At 35.9% G+C, this 16,589-nt stretch overlaps 1 protein-coding gene across 9 annotated transcripts in view; it reads left to right on the top strand.

The window, feature by feature from the left end:
• The window catches only part of TCF12 (transcription factor 12), a 161,077-nt gene that overhangs the window by 44,739 nt on the left and 99,749 nt on the right, over positions 1 to 16,589 (top strand). For all 9 annotated transcript variants that reach the window (XM_083870934.1, XM_083870933.1, XM_083870931.1 and 6 more), the window contains 2 exons: positions 475 to 543; positions 11,109 to 11,211. In XM_083870934.1, coding sequence (XP_083727060.1) covers positions 475 to 543; positions 11,109 to 11,211 — 172 coding nt within the window. The remainder of the gene's footprint in view (positions 1 to 474; positions 544 to 11,108; positions 11,212 to 16,589) is intronic.

Below are 16,589 nucleotides of genomic sequence, written 5' to 3'. Positions count from 1 at the left end.
TAAAAAAAAAAGTAGAACACAGGAATTTCTCTTCTGAATTCACTGAAAAAAAATTCGACTTCATTTACCAGTTTAAATCAAGCTTACATGCATAAATTTTGGCTATGATGTATGGTCTTTAGTTTTTGGTTTTCTTTCAACTAATGAGGCAAATTACTGATTCAGGATTTTGAATAACGATAACTTCTGTCTACTCCTACATGTGCTGCTAGACCAGATGTCTCTGAGAAAGAGCTAAAATGAGTGTGTGAGTCTATATTGTGAGAGTATAGATTGGTTTCTCAGAAGGCAGGGCAAATCATACACAGCCTTTTACATTTGTAGGTTATTCCTTGTGTTGATTAACATAGAGTTTAAGTAAGGTGTAATTGTCTTACATGTTCAACTTCCTAATCCAGTGCTTTTCCCCGTTATTTCAATATAGAATGTTATTCTTGTCCTAATTGTTCTTACTGCTTGTTTGTCTGTTTACAGGAAAATGGCAGTCTTCATGGAAAAAGCTCAGACCTCTCCACAGACATAGAAAAGTTGAAATCTCAAGAGGTACCATTTATTCTTTTTATATTGTGTGTGATTTTCAATTTTCTTTTTAAGTCCATGTGCAGCCTACTACTGGAGTTTTCTGTTAAAGGTCACCATATGGTGTCAAAATTATTAAGAATTTAAAGTGTTGGCTCATTATTGGCTGGAATTTCCGAAGACGCAGAAAGACAAGCAATTTTCAATTGATTGGAGTTGGAATTTGTTGATAGTTTAGTGCATACCTGTTGAAGGCTAATGAAAAAAGATGATGGAATACTGGCTAAAGCATATTTTTCTTTTCCAAATCCTGCTGAAGGTCTGTTCAGTTTGGTATAAATAGTCTGACTGTGGCCCACAATGATGCATAAGGAAAGAGTAGAAGTATAGGGCAAATATTTTGCCACCTTTACTGTGTACTCTCCTAGCAAAACTCCAGATTTTGGCTTAGATTTCCTGGACAGAGCCAACCTTTTGGTCATGGTTCTTATAGCTGTTGGTGGACTTGCTCTCTACTGTCTGAATTTTTCTCCCATTGGTTACAGTTTTGGCAACAATTACAAGCCTTTTGTGCTGAAACTTACAGATTTTTTTTTTGTGTCCTGTGTGTACTGCCCAGTGATGTAACTGATTCCACCATGTTCCTGTGTTCCCAATAGTTACTGATGTACTTCATAATTTTTATTCTTTTCCAAGGGAACACTTCTATGTTCAACCAATCTGAAGTATTGTAGTCTATAGGTATCTGCTTGTATAGAACTGTTCCTAACCTGTGCTTAGGGCTCTTGCTGCTGTTCCCTGAACCTTTCTGCTCCTTCTGGATAACTTCAGAGTTAGGGTGGTTATGACTTCATGCACTGGTCAAGAGGAGGGTATACCATAAATTTCTGCCTCACATAATGATAGATTCATTCTATGTTCCTTCCTTACTTGTTGCTAAGTCATGCATTTTTTGATTTCCGCTGAGCTGTGAAGTGATAATGTTCTAAAAACTGTGTAGAAAAATAATATTTTCTCTAACATTGCACCATAGTTACCATATTGTTATGACACTAAGTTATTTTTGAGTTATTTTTATTATTTTGTATTTATTTACACCAAATTTTATCTGCTCTTTTGTTACCAATTTCATGGAGAACATGCTTTGCAAATCTGGATTAACTTTTTGTTAGGACTATTTAAAAAAATTTGCTATCAGCAAACTTTACTGTATTTGTTTACTCACACTTTCATTTATTCATGGAATTATTGGAGTGTTGGTATGGGTATGGTGTTTTGGGGAATTGGGGAAAATATATTGGTGACTTCTTTTCACCGTGAAAGCAAGATGTATGTTCCTGTGCTTGGGGTTGGGTGTTTGTCATGTGTTTTAATCTCTTCATCAATAATTAATTCAGACAAGAACCTTCTCTCATATGTAATAGGAGTTTATTTCATTTCAGGGGTCTCTGGTGATATTTTATTGAAAGCTAAACCATTCTTACTTCAATAGTGTTTTGAAGTAACATGAAAGGCTAGGAAACAGCAGGCTTGAGAAAACCTCATACAGGAGCCTTGTCTTCTCATTATCTAATGGTAAACAGTGTTTTAACACTGAAAGAGCAACGGGTATTAATGTTTGACTTTGCTGTGATGATCTTAGATTTGTGAAAAGGTACAAAGTGAGACATTAGTGACTTCTGTGAGCAAAATCGCTTTTTGCATAGGCCAACTGTTTTGTTAGAAAAATGAATAATATGAAAATATCTCTATTGTAGTGAGTGAAGAAAAAATAGGAAAGATTTATTGTTTATAGAAATAATTCAGGAATGGTAGTTACAGTCATTGAAATTCTGTGATGTGCTGATGACCTCCCTTATTCTTGAATGGTTGTACTGAAGTCCATATACAAATACTCTGTGCTGAGTTTGTCTCTGGTGGGGCTTGTTTTCTTTCTAGTCTCCAATCTCATTTTTACCTTTCTACGTGCAGCAGTGGAGGGTTTTCAGTGAATATCTTCAGTTGATGTATATAAGTCTCTCCCATATTTGAGTGATACAGAGCTACAGATATTTTTGCATGTGTTCATAATGCCTTTCACTAGAAGAGGAGCTCTTAGTGTGTTTTGCAGAGGATGGTAAGGCTGCTTTTTAAAATCTTGCTGTCCGGAGCTCTTTGAGGCAAATTTGAGGTACTTGACTCCAGTACCATGTTTTCTGCACAATAATATATTGCCCTACAGCACTTGAAAGTTTTGTCTTCCTGTTGTGAGATGATACTGAACTTTTTATCTTTCCTGCTGTATTTGCAAGTTGTAATTTATACTCATAACGCAGCAGCAAATTGGTATAATCACTTTCTTTGGAGTAAGCATTGTATTGTAATTAAACATTTTTTCAGTTATAGTTGTTCTTGTGGTGTGGCTAATGATTGCTGTTTCATGAAGAATAATACTCTGCTAGGTTTTCTTTCATTATTTTGATTTTGTCGTAACATAAAAGGAGCAATAAAAGGAGCAAGTCAGTTTTTGATCCATTCAGATTACTGTCTACAAATCAAGCATATCTGAAATGTTTTTCATAAGACATTTCCTTGATGGATTTCCTTTTTATATATACACACATAATAATTGTAACTGTTAAAAATTTAGCATAAATTAGCTGAGGCATTTTTCTTCCAAAATCGGAACTACAGGTGTTTAAAGTAATTTGCAATATGTACATTGCACTAAAAGCTGTGAGTGTACATTTTGACCTGATTTAACATGAATCTAGCTTCAGTACTGAGGATGTGGTTTATCTTCCCATTTCTTTCCATAACTCTGCTATGTATTTAATTGAAGCCAGAGTGGAACTGGTCAAGATAGCACTGTTAGATTAGACAGTTTTGTAGCATCAGGCAACAGGTTCCCTCTGCTATATGTAAAATACTCAGACAAGAATTGGAATCTGAAATACTTTATGACCAAACTATACTCCCCTCGCCCCAAGTAGTATTTTTAGTTTTCAAAGAAGTCAAAAAGTAGTATTGAGACAGCAGGTTTTGAAATAGTATTTTATACCTCTTAATCTCAGGTACATAACAAGAAGGGAAGCTGTTAAATAGCAAAACAAGAGGGACACAGAAACACAGTGAGTGTTATCAAGTCTGTTGTATTCGTGTCCTTTTTGTCCTCTGTTTTTTGGGGTTTTTTTTTGTGGGAGAGGGAGGTTGTTTGGTGATTCTGCTGCTGGTTACTTGCTTTTCCTGATCTATTCTACAAGGTAGCAGATGATTCACTGTGGAATTAAAGCCCAAATTAAATATTCCATATTCAGTGCTCAGGACACTTGCAAATTCAGCCTACTTTATAATTTGATTCATGAGCAGCATTTTACAAAGTAAGTTCTGATTTTTAAATTCTTAGTGCTATAGTTAGGTTTTCGAGTATTTTCTTTAATTTGTTAGTCTGTTTGCTATACTTGTATCATTTAATCTCCTGGTTTATAGCTTAGATAAGAGCTAGAAAAATGTGGTTTCCATCATATGAATTTTTCATTTCAGCTATATTGGAGAAGTGGATCTTTTGGTTGTGGTTTTTGTTTTGTTTTTATTGCAGCTACCTACCACATTGAAATTAGCATTGAAACCTCTTCACAAATTAGTTTTCTGTGTGACCAGGGAATTGTCCCATTGCATATCATGTTGATATTTGTCCCACAGGAGTTTGGAGAGGTGTAACTGGCTATTGGGTTTAGCTGTTTAAAATCAGATTTGTCACTCAGTAACGTAACTTCTTGGAAGTGGATTTAGAGCTGGAGAAAATAATGTTTATTAAAAATAAATAACATTCAAAATAAATTTGAAAAAAGAAATAAACTGTGTTTTCAATTGTTTTCCATTTCTTCACACATGGTATTCATGTGTTTCAGCTTGATATGGGAAAATAAGATAATGATTAGTTTTAGAACTCTGTTACAAAGCAGGTTACTTAGGGTGACACTTAGAGGATACTTGTGAAAGCTCTCTTGACTTTTCCCAATAATATGTGAAATCTGGGGTAGTGATACCTGCTTTTGCCCCACCATGACCAAGTAACACAAAAAGCTCCATTTTTGTCTTTAGGCTATTGTAGTTGAATGTTAACACTTACTGATGGTTACGAAAAGGGAATAATAATTAAAGCTAGGAAGTGGAGCTAGAAAGCTTCTTCTTTCTGGTACAGTTGGGTGGTCTCCATCAGCAAACTGCATTCATTTCTCTGTTTAAGGAGTATTGGACAAGCTTCTTGTGCAACTGAAGGAGGAGATGGGGTTGAAGTACTGGCTGTTCTCAGGGGCCTGGGAGGTGGCAGACATGGAGCCTGCAGTGGGAGACATGTTTGTTTCCTGGCACATCAGACAGGTCTCAGCTTGGTCCCTTAGCTTTTGGATTGTAGTAGGCAAATGGCAACAACATGGATGAAACAGTGTAAGGAGTGTGGGAGACTCCCATCATCATCCACCTGCTCCAGACTTTGTAAGATAATTTTGGTCATTGCTTGGAAACAACATTGCTCCCACTGATAGTTTGCTGCAAGATTGTTCATGATTTAAATGGATTTATGGTCATGACCTGTGACGATGTGATGTTTCATTATGTTCTGTTAAGATCAGTGAATATCATGCAAATGATCCTTAAGGCAAAAAGTAAGAGTACTCTTCTCAGGATTTATTTTTAGCTTACCATAATTTTTGCAACATTCTTCCTGATCTGTGAGTTCAGTAGACCAAGACAGGTTTTTGGCTCTCTAGTCTTTCCTCTAGGAGCCATTGACAGATACATAAATTCAATGGCTAAAAATACTATTTTTAAATGTAGTTTTCTTTTCTTTCCTTTTTTTTTTTTTTTTTTTTTTTTTTTTTTAAAGGTTGTGTATTTCTGGAAGCATTCAGGATCATATAATCCATAATCTTTTAATTCACTAGGACATGTTGGTGTGGCTGTTGTACAGAGCCTCTTGTCTAACCTTCAGTCTGTGACTCAGCACAGTGTTCCTGGATGTAGTCAGTCTCTGGTCTGTCCGTCTGTCTCTCACCGCCTCTGCCTCTTCCTTTCTTTCCTCACTCACCCCCCGTCCTTGTGTTTTTCCCCTTCTTGTTTGTCTTTAGAACTTTCAGATTAGTTTGGAGAGCCAGATAATCCAAAATAAAGTGGATTTTAGCAGTAGCTTCACTCGTTCATTTACACATTAGTCATTTGGATGACTGTTGCCTGATTCATAAGTTCATTGCCAAATTTAGCTTGCAAGGGACTTCAGTATTCCTGAGCTTTAAACAATTAATATTTGTTATTTGAAGTCAGCCAAACTATAAAACTCCAGGAATTGAAAGCAGCATTCATTAAGTTTAATCTTTTGGTCTGCAGCCATGTCAAACTGTGAACTCAACCATTCATTTTAGTGGAATTTTAATGTCTGAAGTTTAAAGGCAGTAATTGAGCTATATTGTAAATTGCTAAAATGCAAATACGTGCTTAGTGATCTGGCAGCTTGGTTACGAGCCTTAGATTTTGGTCTGTTCCCAGGGACTTGTGTAGGAGAGGGCTTGGGGCTAAGGGAGGAGAAACAAACAAAACCCCTGTTATCTCTAGTCTAGTGGGCTTGAGCAAATGAGATGCTGTGGAGTAGTAAATTGTACAGGGAGGAGAACTCAGTGAGTTGAGTATGAACTCAATAAATGCATAGGAAAATGGTATACCATGTAGAGGCAGTTGCTTCTCCATTTTTCACATTTTACCCTGAAGTGGAAACAAGATGTTGTGCTTATTTAAAAACAAAACCAAAAACCCCACAACTTGAGTTAGGGCCAGTAGAGTTTTGCTTATGCATGGCCAAATGCTGATGTGACTTCAGAAAATAATTGCTAAAGGACAATAGTTTTATGTTTTTGAAGGGGAAGTAAATGGGAGAGGATTAATCCCACAGAAAACCTGGAACCAGTGCAATGAAAAAGGGTAGGGATGGGGAATTGGGAAACATTTTTGACATGTTCTTAGGTGATTCTGTAATTAACTTTAACCAAAATGTCAGAACTTTAATGGTCACTGAAAGACATTTAGTTTTAGGAGGTTAATTACTACTTTGTAAAATGGGACATAGACTCATTGTGCCTTCTCTCATGATTTGGTAGGACAAACATGCCTAGTAAGGAATGTGTTAACTCTGGGTCTATGGGTTGGGGATTTTTTCCATTTTGTCTTCTGAGTCTTCTAGAATAATACATTATGTAAGGATTTTCAGGTGTCCTTTGTACAAGTATTTATTATTTTATAAATAGTGTCATATATTTAATTGGTTTGGCTGTGTTAGCATCCCTGTGCTTGGAAAATCCTGATTCAGATAGGGTCTAAATCACTTGGGTGCTTGGGGCATATTACCCAGAAGAGATGGGAATACATGTTACAACTATGAAATTTTTAAATTGGTGGGCTTTATTTATTAGAATGATTAGAGAACATCACTCTAATCCAGTGAAATCCCTGAAAACTGAATAAAGTTAGAGCATTCAATGAGTGCCCTCACTACTTAGTTAAATTGCAATGCTAATTAGTAGTAGTCTTTCTGCTGCATTTAATATCAGGTGTTATTAGTGGACAATACTTGTTGCTTTTATTTGTAGATATATCTGACTTGTCTTTCTGATCACAAACATTTCAGTCACATTGAAATCCAGGGAGAGGCTTGTGCAAAGTGAACAGTGACAACATTGCAAAATGCTGTAAGGGAACAGTTAACCCAAATTGCACTTTATTTGGGCTATAACAGTACAGAAAGAGAAGTTTTGTCTTCATTTGGGAAAGTAAAACTTGCTTTTGTAATAGCTATGTAAGAGGTTGGAACAAGCAAGACAGTTTTGCATTTATAGCTGTCATCTAATCATATTCAAAATCAGTTTGCTTTCTGCTAGCAGAAAAATGCCCCGAGCTATCTGCAGTCCCTTCAGAACAGGGTGCTTAGAGCAGGAAATAAATTTGTCCAGTAATTCCTGTTTTGTAGACTGTTTGCCAATTATTTGCTAAAGACTCCAACTGTGCACTCTGATGTATACTAATGCATTGGTAGTTTGCTGAGGAGCCACAGAGGCAGAAATGAGGATGTGTATTCAGCATGGAATGTCTCTTTCCAGCCTTTCTATGTTAAACGTGCCCTGCAGGTAACAGGAGGTAGAAATGCTCCAAAGGGTTTTGGAAGCCCACCTGTGGTCCAAAGAATGACATCATCAGTCAGAATATGTACCATCAAATAGCTCTTCCCAAGAGGGGAGAGTAACTTTTGGCATGACTGATTAATTCCTTTTTCTGCCTGGAGTCAGTATCAATACAGCTACATTTACGTGCTTCAGTAGATTAGTCTTCAAAAATGTCAGAACTGAGATTGCCTGCCTTTCTCAGAAAGGAAGAATGAAATTTGGCAGTATGTATTATTGAGTCCTGCTTAAAACATGGATTTGAAAAGAGGCTGTGATAGAATTTTGTATAAATCCCTCCCCCCCATCTTCTGCTGCTTTTGCCATGAGGGATGAGTTCATGTGCCAGCCAATTGTGTCTTCTCTTCATTACTCAGTCACACAAGCTGGGTATGTCTTAAAAACCACTACCCTTCATTGGTATTCCAGACTGTTTAACGCTCTCAACTGTGTTCTTCTTTGAGCAATAAGCATACATTGTCAATTTGCACAATCATATTTGTTAAATACATTTTTTGAGCTTTGATTGGATGATTAGAAGCTTCCAGTAGCTTTTCAGAAGCTACTGGAAGCTTCTAAAGTTTTATCTGTGATTGGTTACAACTCTTCCCAGTAGTAGTACTTTGCTGTTTACTCTCTAGGTTAACAATACAGATGCAAAAGCAAGGAATAGTATCAGGAATGCAATTTTATTTGAAGTACAGCTTAAATGAGAAGAATCATCTGAAAAAACTCTGTGTAATTTAAATCACTGTCCTTAGAGCTCTTCTCATTTTTCTTAATTTGCTTTTGTGAGGTGCAAAAGTTGTTAAATCAAAACTGCACATGTTTGTGGTTATTTTGTATTAATTTAGTATGGGTGAATTATATGTAGGAATTGGTCCAGGGTTTCTAATCCCAAAGAAAACTCTGTGGCCTGAGCTGATAATTCATAACTGAATACTGAGACTCTGAATAACTGGTGTCAGGCGTGGTGGTCAAGGTAAGACTCCTTTACTTTAGTTCACTGCAGGTGAGGGCATTGGTTACAGTTTGCACAAGTGTGAATCCTCTAGTGGCAAATAATGAAATGCCTGATACAGTTAATTTTAGGGAGTGCATTAAAGTCTGGAAAAGACCAATTCTACTTAAAGGGCTTGTGTATCCCTTAGTACATTTTCACCCTGTCTACCAAATGTTTTGTTTTCAATGACTTTGGTGTTGAGAAGGGTGACCCTGAGTATTTTCCAGGTAGATGAAGTAGCTGATTGGTCTGGTAGTGTAGAAGTACAGCTTGGATGCTGTGCTAATTGGTTGCAAATGCATTTTGGGAAAATGAGAGGGTATATGAAAAGAACATGATGCCAAGTATTTTTCAAAGGAATTTTGATGATAGAAGGAAGAATATTCCTTTTTGTGTAAACCACCCACCCAGTTCTCCAATTCCTTTATTTTGTGAGGGGAATATGCAATATTAAGATGGGGAGGACCATTAGGAATCTTGTGCATTAGGTAGATAGAGTTGCACATCATGCAACACAATGTGAAATGTGTCTTAGCTGTGTTATATTTTCAGTAATTATCTTATTTACTCTGTAAATAAAGATGTCTTAAAGATTTCAGTTTCTGGGCCTCATTTGGGCACCACTTGCTGAATGTCTGAGATATGGGTCCTCTTTTATCACTGATAGTGTCCTTTATAGTTTCTTTATTTTAAAAATAAAGTATAGGGTAAAGTCTTAAGAAGAGAGGTTTTAAAAAAACAATCATGATAAGGAGTAAAAGCAGAGACACAAATATAAAGCTACCTACTTAGGAGCTTTGATTTTGGTCCTGTATTTGCAAATTATTATTTCTTTATTCAGCAGATTTAATTTCTTTCTTGTTTCATTTCAACGTAAAAATGAACCACATGTGGTGACCTTAGCTAGGAGCCACTCCATTTCCTCAGCAGCTGCTGTTCCACGCTGCTTGTCTGACAGACGGGGCTAGGTCATGGTTTCCAGAGGACACCCTTGTGGTCATAACCAAGTTGTAAATGTCACTAAGATTGTTTCTGGATGCCTATCACAAGTGTATCGCCGATGCTGGAGCAGATAAAGTCAGCCAGAGATTCAGTGGGGAGCTGTGTCTCCTGGAAGATTGCTGTGCAGCCGAGGAGCAGCAGGAGTGTGACATGCATCCATAAGCAGCAGCAGTGCTGTGACAGTTCTTTAGCCCTCAGTTAGCAGCCCTTTGGTAGAACTGACAGCACGCCTGCAAAGATAGGGAGGCCTGTTTCAGCCCCATTAATGTTGTCTTGAATGTGAGCCTGCGGTCTGGAGAAATGATAAATGTTCAGTGATTGATGATTTTATAGTCCCAGGGCACTTGGGATGGTTTCTGGTAGCTGTGAACAATTTTCCCTCCTCCCTTAATTAGGCCTGAGCTCTAGGTTTCTGAATGAGAAGTGACTAAGTGTGAATTGTACGATGAGGTTTACACAGTGCTTCTCAAAACTTTGCCTACAAAGGAAATACAATTTTGAGTGCCGCGTCTTTCATGTTTTGGTACAGGGTAAGTGATTCAGTGTGCATTTAGTAAGTGTGAAGGGCAAATGGCATATTCATACCTTTATAGGGAAAAGCTGACGGGTTTTCGAAATGTCTTGAGGAGAGCTTTATGTAACTGGGTTAATTAAAGAATATGTACATCCAAGGACTTCTTTGTTTTCCATCTCCTCTGCCTTTGGTCTAAGCTTTCAATAAGCCACTGTTTCCTGACTGTGTAAGGGTTGCCCCAAGTCTGGTGAGCTGGCTGTGCTAATGGTAGAAAAATGCAAAAAAGTATTTCAGTTTCAGTGCTTGTTTGCAAATCGGATGACCAAGTTGTTTATTTAATCACTATATGGAATCAAACCTTTTGTCAGTGAGCTCTGCTGGTTAGTAATGTGATAGTGTCAAAATGCCTATTAATCTCTAACATTATTAGCAGGCTGCAAGAAGAAATGGAATTTGTTCTTCACATCTGCACCAACATTTTTTCTTAACATCAGTGACTCTTCCTGAACTTTTTACTGTCTTTTATTAAAGCAAACAGAAAGCTTAGGAAAAAAATCAGTTGCAAGTTCTTCAGACTAATTTTACTCTCTGTGGTTAGTGACTTAACGCTAAGAGGATTCAAATATCAAAATATATCTGTATTATTCAATTTTTAGAAATCTTGTCCACTAGGACACAGCTTATTAAGAAACGATGTGGTTTCTTTTTGATGGGGAAAAAGTAATATGTGGGCAGAGAGTAATTTCTGTGAGATAGACCTGAAAGCCAACTTTTGTGATTAATGACCAATTGTGACTCTGCACATTTAATTAGGAAAGTGTCATTACACTCAATTAGCAGGCCTGCCAAATAATCTGTTTAATACTCTGGTCTTTTTTTTCTCTAGGGTTTTGCAGACAGTCCTCATTACAGTGATCACTTGAATGACAGTCGATTAGGGCCTCATGAAGGATTGTCCCCGACACCTTTCATGAACTCAAATCTGATGGGTAAGTAGGTAATTCTTTACGAGTATCCCCTCAAAGCCTCTTTGGTCAGAAAGAGACATTTTTCATTCCCTTGTCTAGGCCTGACATGTCAAGCATCTGGAAGTTGCTCTGTTTCTCATAGCAACACTGACTTTCCTATTCAAATCTTTTTATGTTGGGCGAGTTCCTCATAAAGACCATTATCCAGAACTTTTTAGAAGAAGGAAATACCAAGATTTTCTTCAGTTGATCTAGAAAACTGATATATTTTGATTTGATGTAAATTCTAAATTATTTTGAAGATTATTTTCCCTAATTTTGTTTGAGAAGACATTTATAGCAATTTTTAATTTGTGGATTTAAATTTTTTTTTCTAACATTCAATTCTTGAACTACATACCAATTTACTGTAGGCTCCCTTCAGGTAATAATTTGGAGGCTTGCTTCCTATTTTTAATTTTCTAATTTCTTTGATATTTGTTGTATTAGAAACTCTCTGTCACTTCTAAGAAATAGACTGAGACTCCTGCTTCCAGACCTGTTTAACATTTTCTGCTTTTGAAACTAGAAAAAAAGCAAGCAAATGGTGTATTATATTGTGGCCTTAGGTATTGAAAGCTTTTTTTCATTGCCTGCACTTTGTGTTACCTGAAACATATTCGTATGTTGATGGCATTGCTTGAAAAATCTCCTTTTGTGTCTTCCAGTTTGGAACATAAAGCTGTTGATTTCAAAATATTTAATTTGGCAATATGTGGGCTTGGGATCATTTTTGTTTTGTATCTTAGATTTCAGGATGACTCTGAATATTTGTTCTGAATTTGTACATTTCACATTGTTTCACTTCTATATTCCCCATCTTGTAGACATGACCTATTTTGTGATCTCAGTATTGTCCTTTTAAGACATAGCCATGGTAATCTAAGTGGATTACCTAAATCCAAATCCTGGTGGTCTGCAATTTCTTTTGGAAATCTTTCTACTTTGCTCAGTCTTTGTTTACTACTTTAATTTTCTCTGAAACAGAGACAGACAAAGCTCAGCTATTGCTGAAAATGGAATTTGTTTAAACTTCATATATGAAGTTGAAAACGGGCAATTTTAAAGTGCCCATCTCTGTAGGCTTTGATTAGAGAGATGACAAGTCAATTGGTCAATGACACTTCTATCTGAAGACAGCAAAGCTAAAATGTAGCAGTTATTTTAATAAAGTAAAATAGACTTTCTCCAAATACTCTTTCAAACATGTTGTCTTTTCTAGCAGAAAGCTAAGAAGACAAGTTACTTCAATTGCTTCTCCAGTATTTTGATCAGTAGCATGTATGGAATGGGCTTTACAGCAGACATTGATTTTATTTTACAAAAATATATAGCAAAGCTTGATTTCTTTTTTAAAATTGTATTATCAAAGGTATTAAGTGCTCATGTTTTTAATTTAAGCCATCCAATTTCTAAACAAGATATGCCTTTAAATATATGACAAAAATAATTGGTGCAACTATATCTTCTTGACTTTTCATTTTTATTAAACAGATGATTCTATTAGACATAATAGAATTACATCATTAATACAGATTTGAGAAGAAGCCTCCATTTAGATGGTTTTGTAGAGAGGATTAACAAACTGCAAGATATGTATGTGTCAGTCACCCAAAGCAGATGAGAACTGAAATAGTTTTGTAAAGCTTTGTGGCTAAGAGTTCTTAGGGATTTTATTTTCTTGGAGCAAAAGTATTTAATTTCCTTCTATATGCAGCCAAGAATTATAGAAAGCTTTCAGTATATATCTCTAAGATATGTTCACATCAGAACTCTGAAAGTGTGTCTTTAAAAGTATTCCACTTGTAGTTTTTGGCTTGTCCTAACAAAGAATTATGTTCATTTAACTTATGTTACTATATAGGATGCAGCTTTGTCTATTTGTATATTACACCTTCACATCTTTAGTTTTTGCATTGTAATTTAATTGATGGTGAAAGTTTGGAGATAGGAATGATAAAAGCTTCATGAAAACATAGAGTAGTATTTTTCTGTGTGGCACTACTTTGTTTATAGTTTCTTTATCTATTATTGAAAAGAAAAATGATAATTCTTCTCAAGTTTTTTTTAGCCAAGGAGATGTTATACAGTTTTTTAATGTCAAACTGTGGACGTGTTCCCATAAGCAGAATGAACACATTTATTTTATTACCTCATGTAGACATATGATATTTAAGGCATTGATTCATTATTTTGCAATCTTTGCAGTTTAAAAGGAGATGGAGGGAGGCTAAGAACATGAACTTGATGAATTTATAGGAAATAACTTACTAGCTAATGACAGTGATTGAGCATCTGAGGTTCAACAACCAAGATCTAAGAAATATATTCCTTCCCAAAATTTTATCATGACTGAAATACATTTCTGAAATAGTTAAAAACTATTAAAAAAGAAGAAGAGAGAGCGACAACATATTTCACCATTGCTGTCAACACTTAAGAGTACCATTAAAAGAAAGAATTGTGTGTCAAGGGGATGTTGTTGTTTTGTGTATTATGCTCAGCCGTAAGCATATTTGCCTGAAGAGATAGTGGATTATAAAGTGCCACTGTCTTTCATGATGGAGCTCTCAAACATTTTAATGATCTTGTACATTGCAAAAGAGAGAAATTTTGTCTAACAAGAGTTGATAATGATTCAATAATGAACAATTTACCACAGAAAGATGCATTTCCATATTCATTTAGATATTTTTTGAAGTGTTTTGCAGAGGAAGTAAAGCTATTATGCTGGATTGGTTAGTGTTCTTCACTAATGAATTCCAGAATTATCGTGTTGATTTGGTTATATAAAAAAAGAAGGGCCGTTACTTATATTTTGAGTAAAACCACTGAATCCTCTTGGGACCAGCATAGTCTGTTGGTATCCATAGAGATATGTAGGAAATCAGGCTAAGATATATTGGTGGTATTGTAGCTCCATTTAGACTTGATAATCTTTGCTTATTCAACACTTCTCTTTTAATTACATTCTAGAAAACTATTCACAAGGATATGAGATTCTTTTCTCTGTAATTATGCTCCCTTTTAGTACTCTGCACTTGCAAGGAGAGGTCAGTTTTTGCTAGGACCCTTCAAGCATGTTGTATTGTATGTTCTGTTGTACTGTTCCCCGGACTTTATTCTCCTGAGCTTTTTTACTACTACTTACCAGGAAGAAAGAAAGCAGATTATTCTTGAATATAGCTTAAAGGGGTTTTTGTTGGTCTGTCTTGAAAATTTGAAGTGGGTGAATTACTTTCTTTTGTGTGCCTGTCTTTCCACAAGAGGTAGAAAGGATAACAGCCAAACTTTTGTGCTCCATGTTCATCATCTGTGTACTGCACAGTTCCGCAAGGTTGTATATGACAAAAAGTCATTAAAAAATTTAGTCAATAGTGAATGAAAAGACAGTGGTTGAATATCAGCTTTCTAATTTTTCCTTGTTTTCTTTCCAATTTATTTCCTTATTTTCTCATTATTTCTTTAACTAGTTTCTTTAAAGTTTAATTGGGTTACATTTTAGAGCTCTAGATGTTTCTGAACTAGCAACAGGGTTTGAAGACCTGTCAATGAAATCAGAGCTTCTGAATGTATGAATATTTAGATTATCTGCCTCATTTACTCACTCACTCCAATAGGTCAGCTGCAGGTTGTAGTTACTAGTTTATTTCATACCATCTGATGATTTTGTAGCACTCACCTCTGTTAGCATCCTGCTGGCTTTGCTTCTCTTCCTAACAAGCTTCTGCTGGGTAATGCTGTGGTGCTTTATGGGCAGCATTCAGAGATGGAGGGACTGACCATGCAGAGAAGTCAAGACACAACAGTTGGTATTTACAACGTGGGAGTAGAAACTTGTTACAGTAATTAGTGCTATAAATTATTCAGATTGTTAATGAAAATATAGCTTCTTTTACTGTTTATAATGTGAATATAAAGGGTAAGTCTGAATCTTCTCCTATTTGAAATAAATAGGTGAATGAACCAAAGGGAGTACTGGCAAAGGGAAGAAGCAGAGTGATACATGTTGGGGTTTTTGCAATGTAACTTCCTTTCCTGTTGGTTGTACTTGATGCACTTGGGTCACTTGGGTGGCTTGTCCTCAGACATCACAAAACAGGATTTCTGAGTAAATTACATCTACATACACTGTGAATTTTACCTTCTCTTACTGTTTGGAAGTCTTGTTCCAGTGTCGCAGGGGTTAATAGGTGTGTGCTGGGTAGAAACTACTGTGTGAAGGGCGGCAGGAGCAGAGAGGGGCTTCATGGTGGAAGCCAAATTTTAAGATTTTTCAAAGCCAGTCTTCAGGTTACTGTGATACTCACAATGGATTTTGAGTATTAATCATATGAATGAGAGATCAATATCTGGATTGGGATGCCTTCTGGTTTTAGAGTTACTGTTCATTTAATTGACTTGATTGCCTGATTGTGCAGGTTTCTAAGAATGGCTGGGCTTCTGCCAGTGCATCTTTCAAACTGAAATTACTGTCTTAATTTTTATTGTAAAATCATTATTTTGACTTGTAATTTAAGCACCCCAGTTGGCTTGGATAGAGTAGTAGATATTTTTAAAGATGAACATTGGAGGGGCATTTTTTTAAAGCAACATGGTAAATAGCTGAAGCCTCTGTAAACCTTCCAGTTCTTGAACAGCTGATGTAAGCCTTTAAAACCATAATTTGTTAAAGGTTATTCTCAGTAAAAGAAGAGGCTTTTGAACTTTAAAATACAATTAAAAGAAGGCATGCATCTGAACTGGTACTCAGTTAAGAATCTAACTAATTTTCAGGAAAATTGCTAGTTTTCTTCCTCAGTAACCCTTCAGTAAGAGAATTTTGGAATTGAAGAGAGATCTTGTTATCAAATGACTTTATGGTGGTGAAGGCAATAGTAGGAAACCAGCAAGGGTAATAGTTATTAAAAATGGCACATTAAAAATGATGCCATTATAGTTTTGGCTAGGAATTTTGTTTTAATTACCTTTTAGGAAGGGAGAGGGCAGATGCAAGTAGGGAGTTGGCAAACCCTCTATTTGTCCAAAATAATAGTTAGATTTCCTTGAATTGCTTTCTATAGTCATTAATATTTCAACACATGAAAAAAAAAACAGGCATCACAATGGAAATTATCTCCAGAGGTATGAGTAATAGCAAGATTGATCTCAAATAATTTATATGCAGTTACATTGTTATTAACTTGGAGAATGGTGGAGACAGAGTATTTTTATATCCTTTGGAGAATTCGTTAGGAAGAAAGAGGAAAATTTTAAAAGAAGAAAATGACAAAGATTATGACAAGTGCTTTAGTCCATCTCATTTTATAGGGCAGTAAGTTGAAAGAAAGTTGTAAAAGGATACCTGATAAGCTTCAAAT

This window comes from Zosterops lateralis (genome assembly GCF_965231275.1).
Source record: "Zosterops lateralis genome assembly, chromosome: 13".
Classification (NCBI taxonomy): Eukaryota; Metazoa; Chordata; class Aves; order Passeriformes; family Zosteropidae; genus Zosterops; species Zosterops lateralis.
Note: the sequence above shows the minus strand (reverse complement) of the source record. Positions and strands in the feature narration are given on the sequence as shown.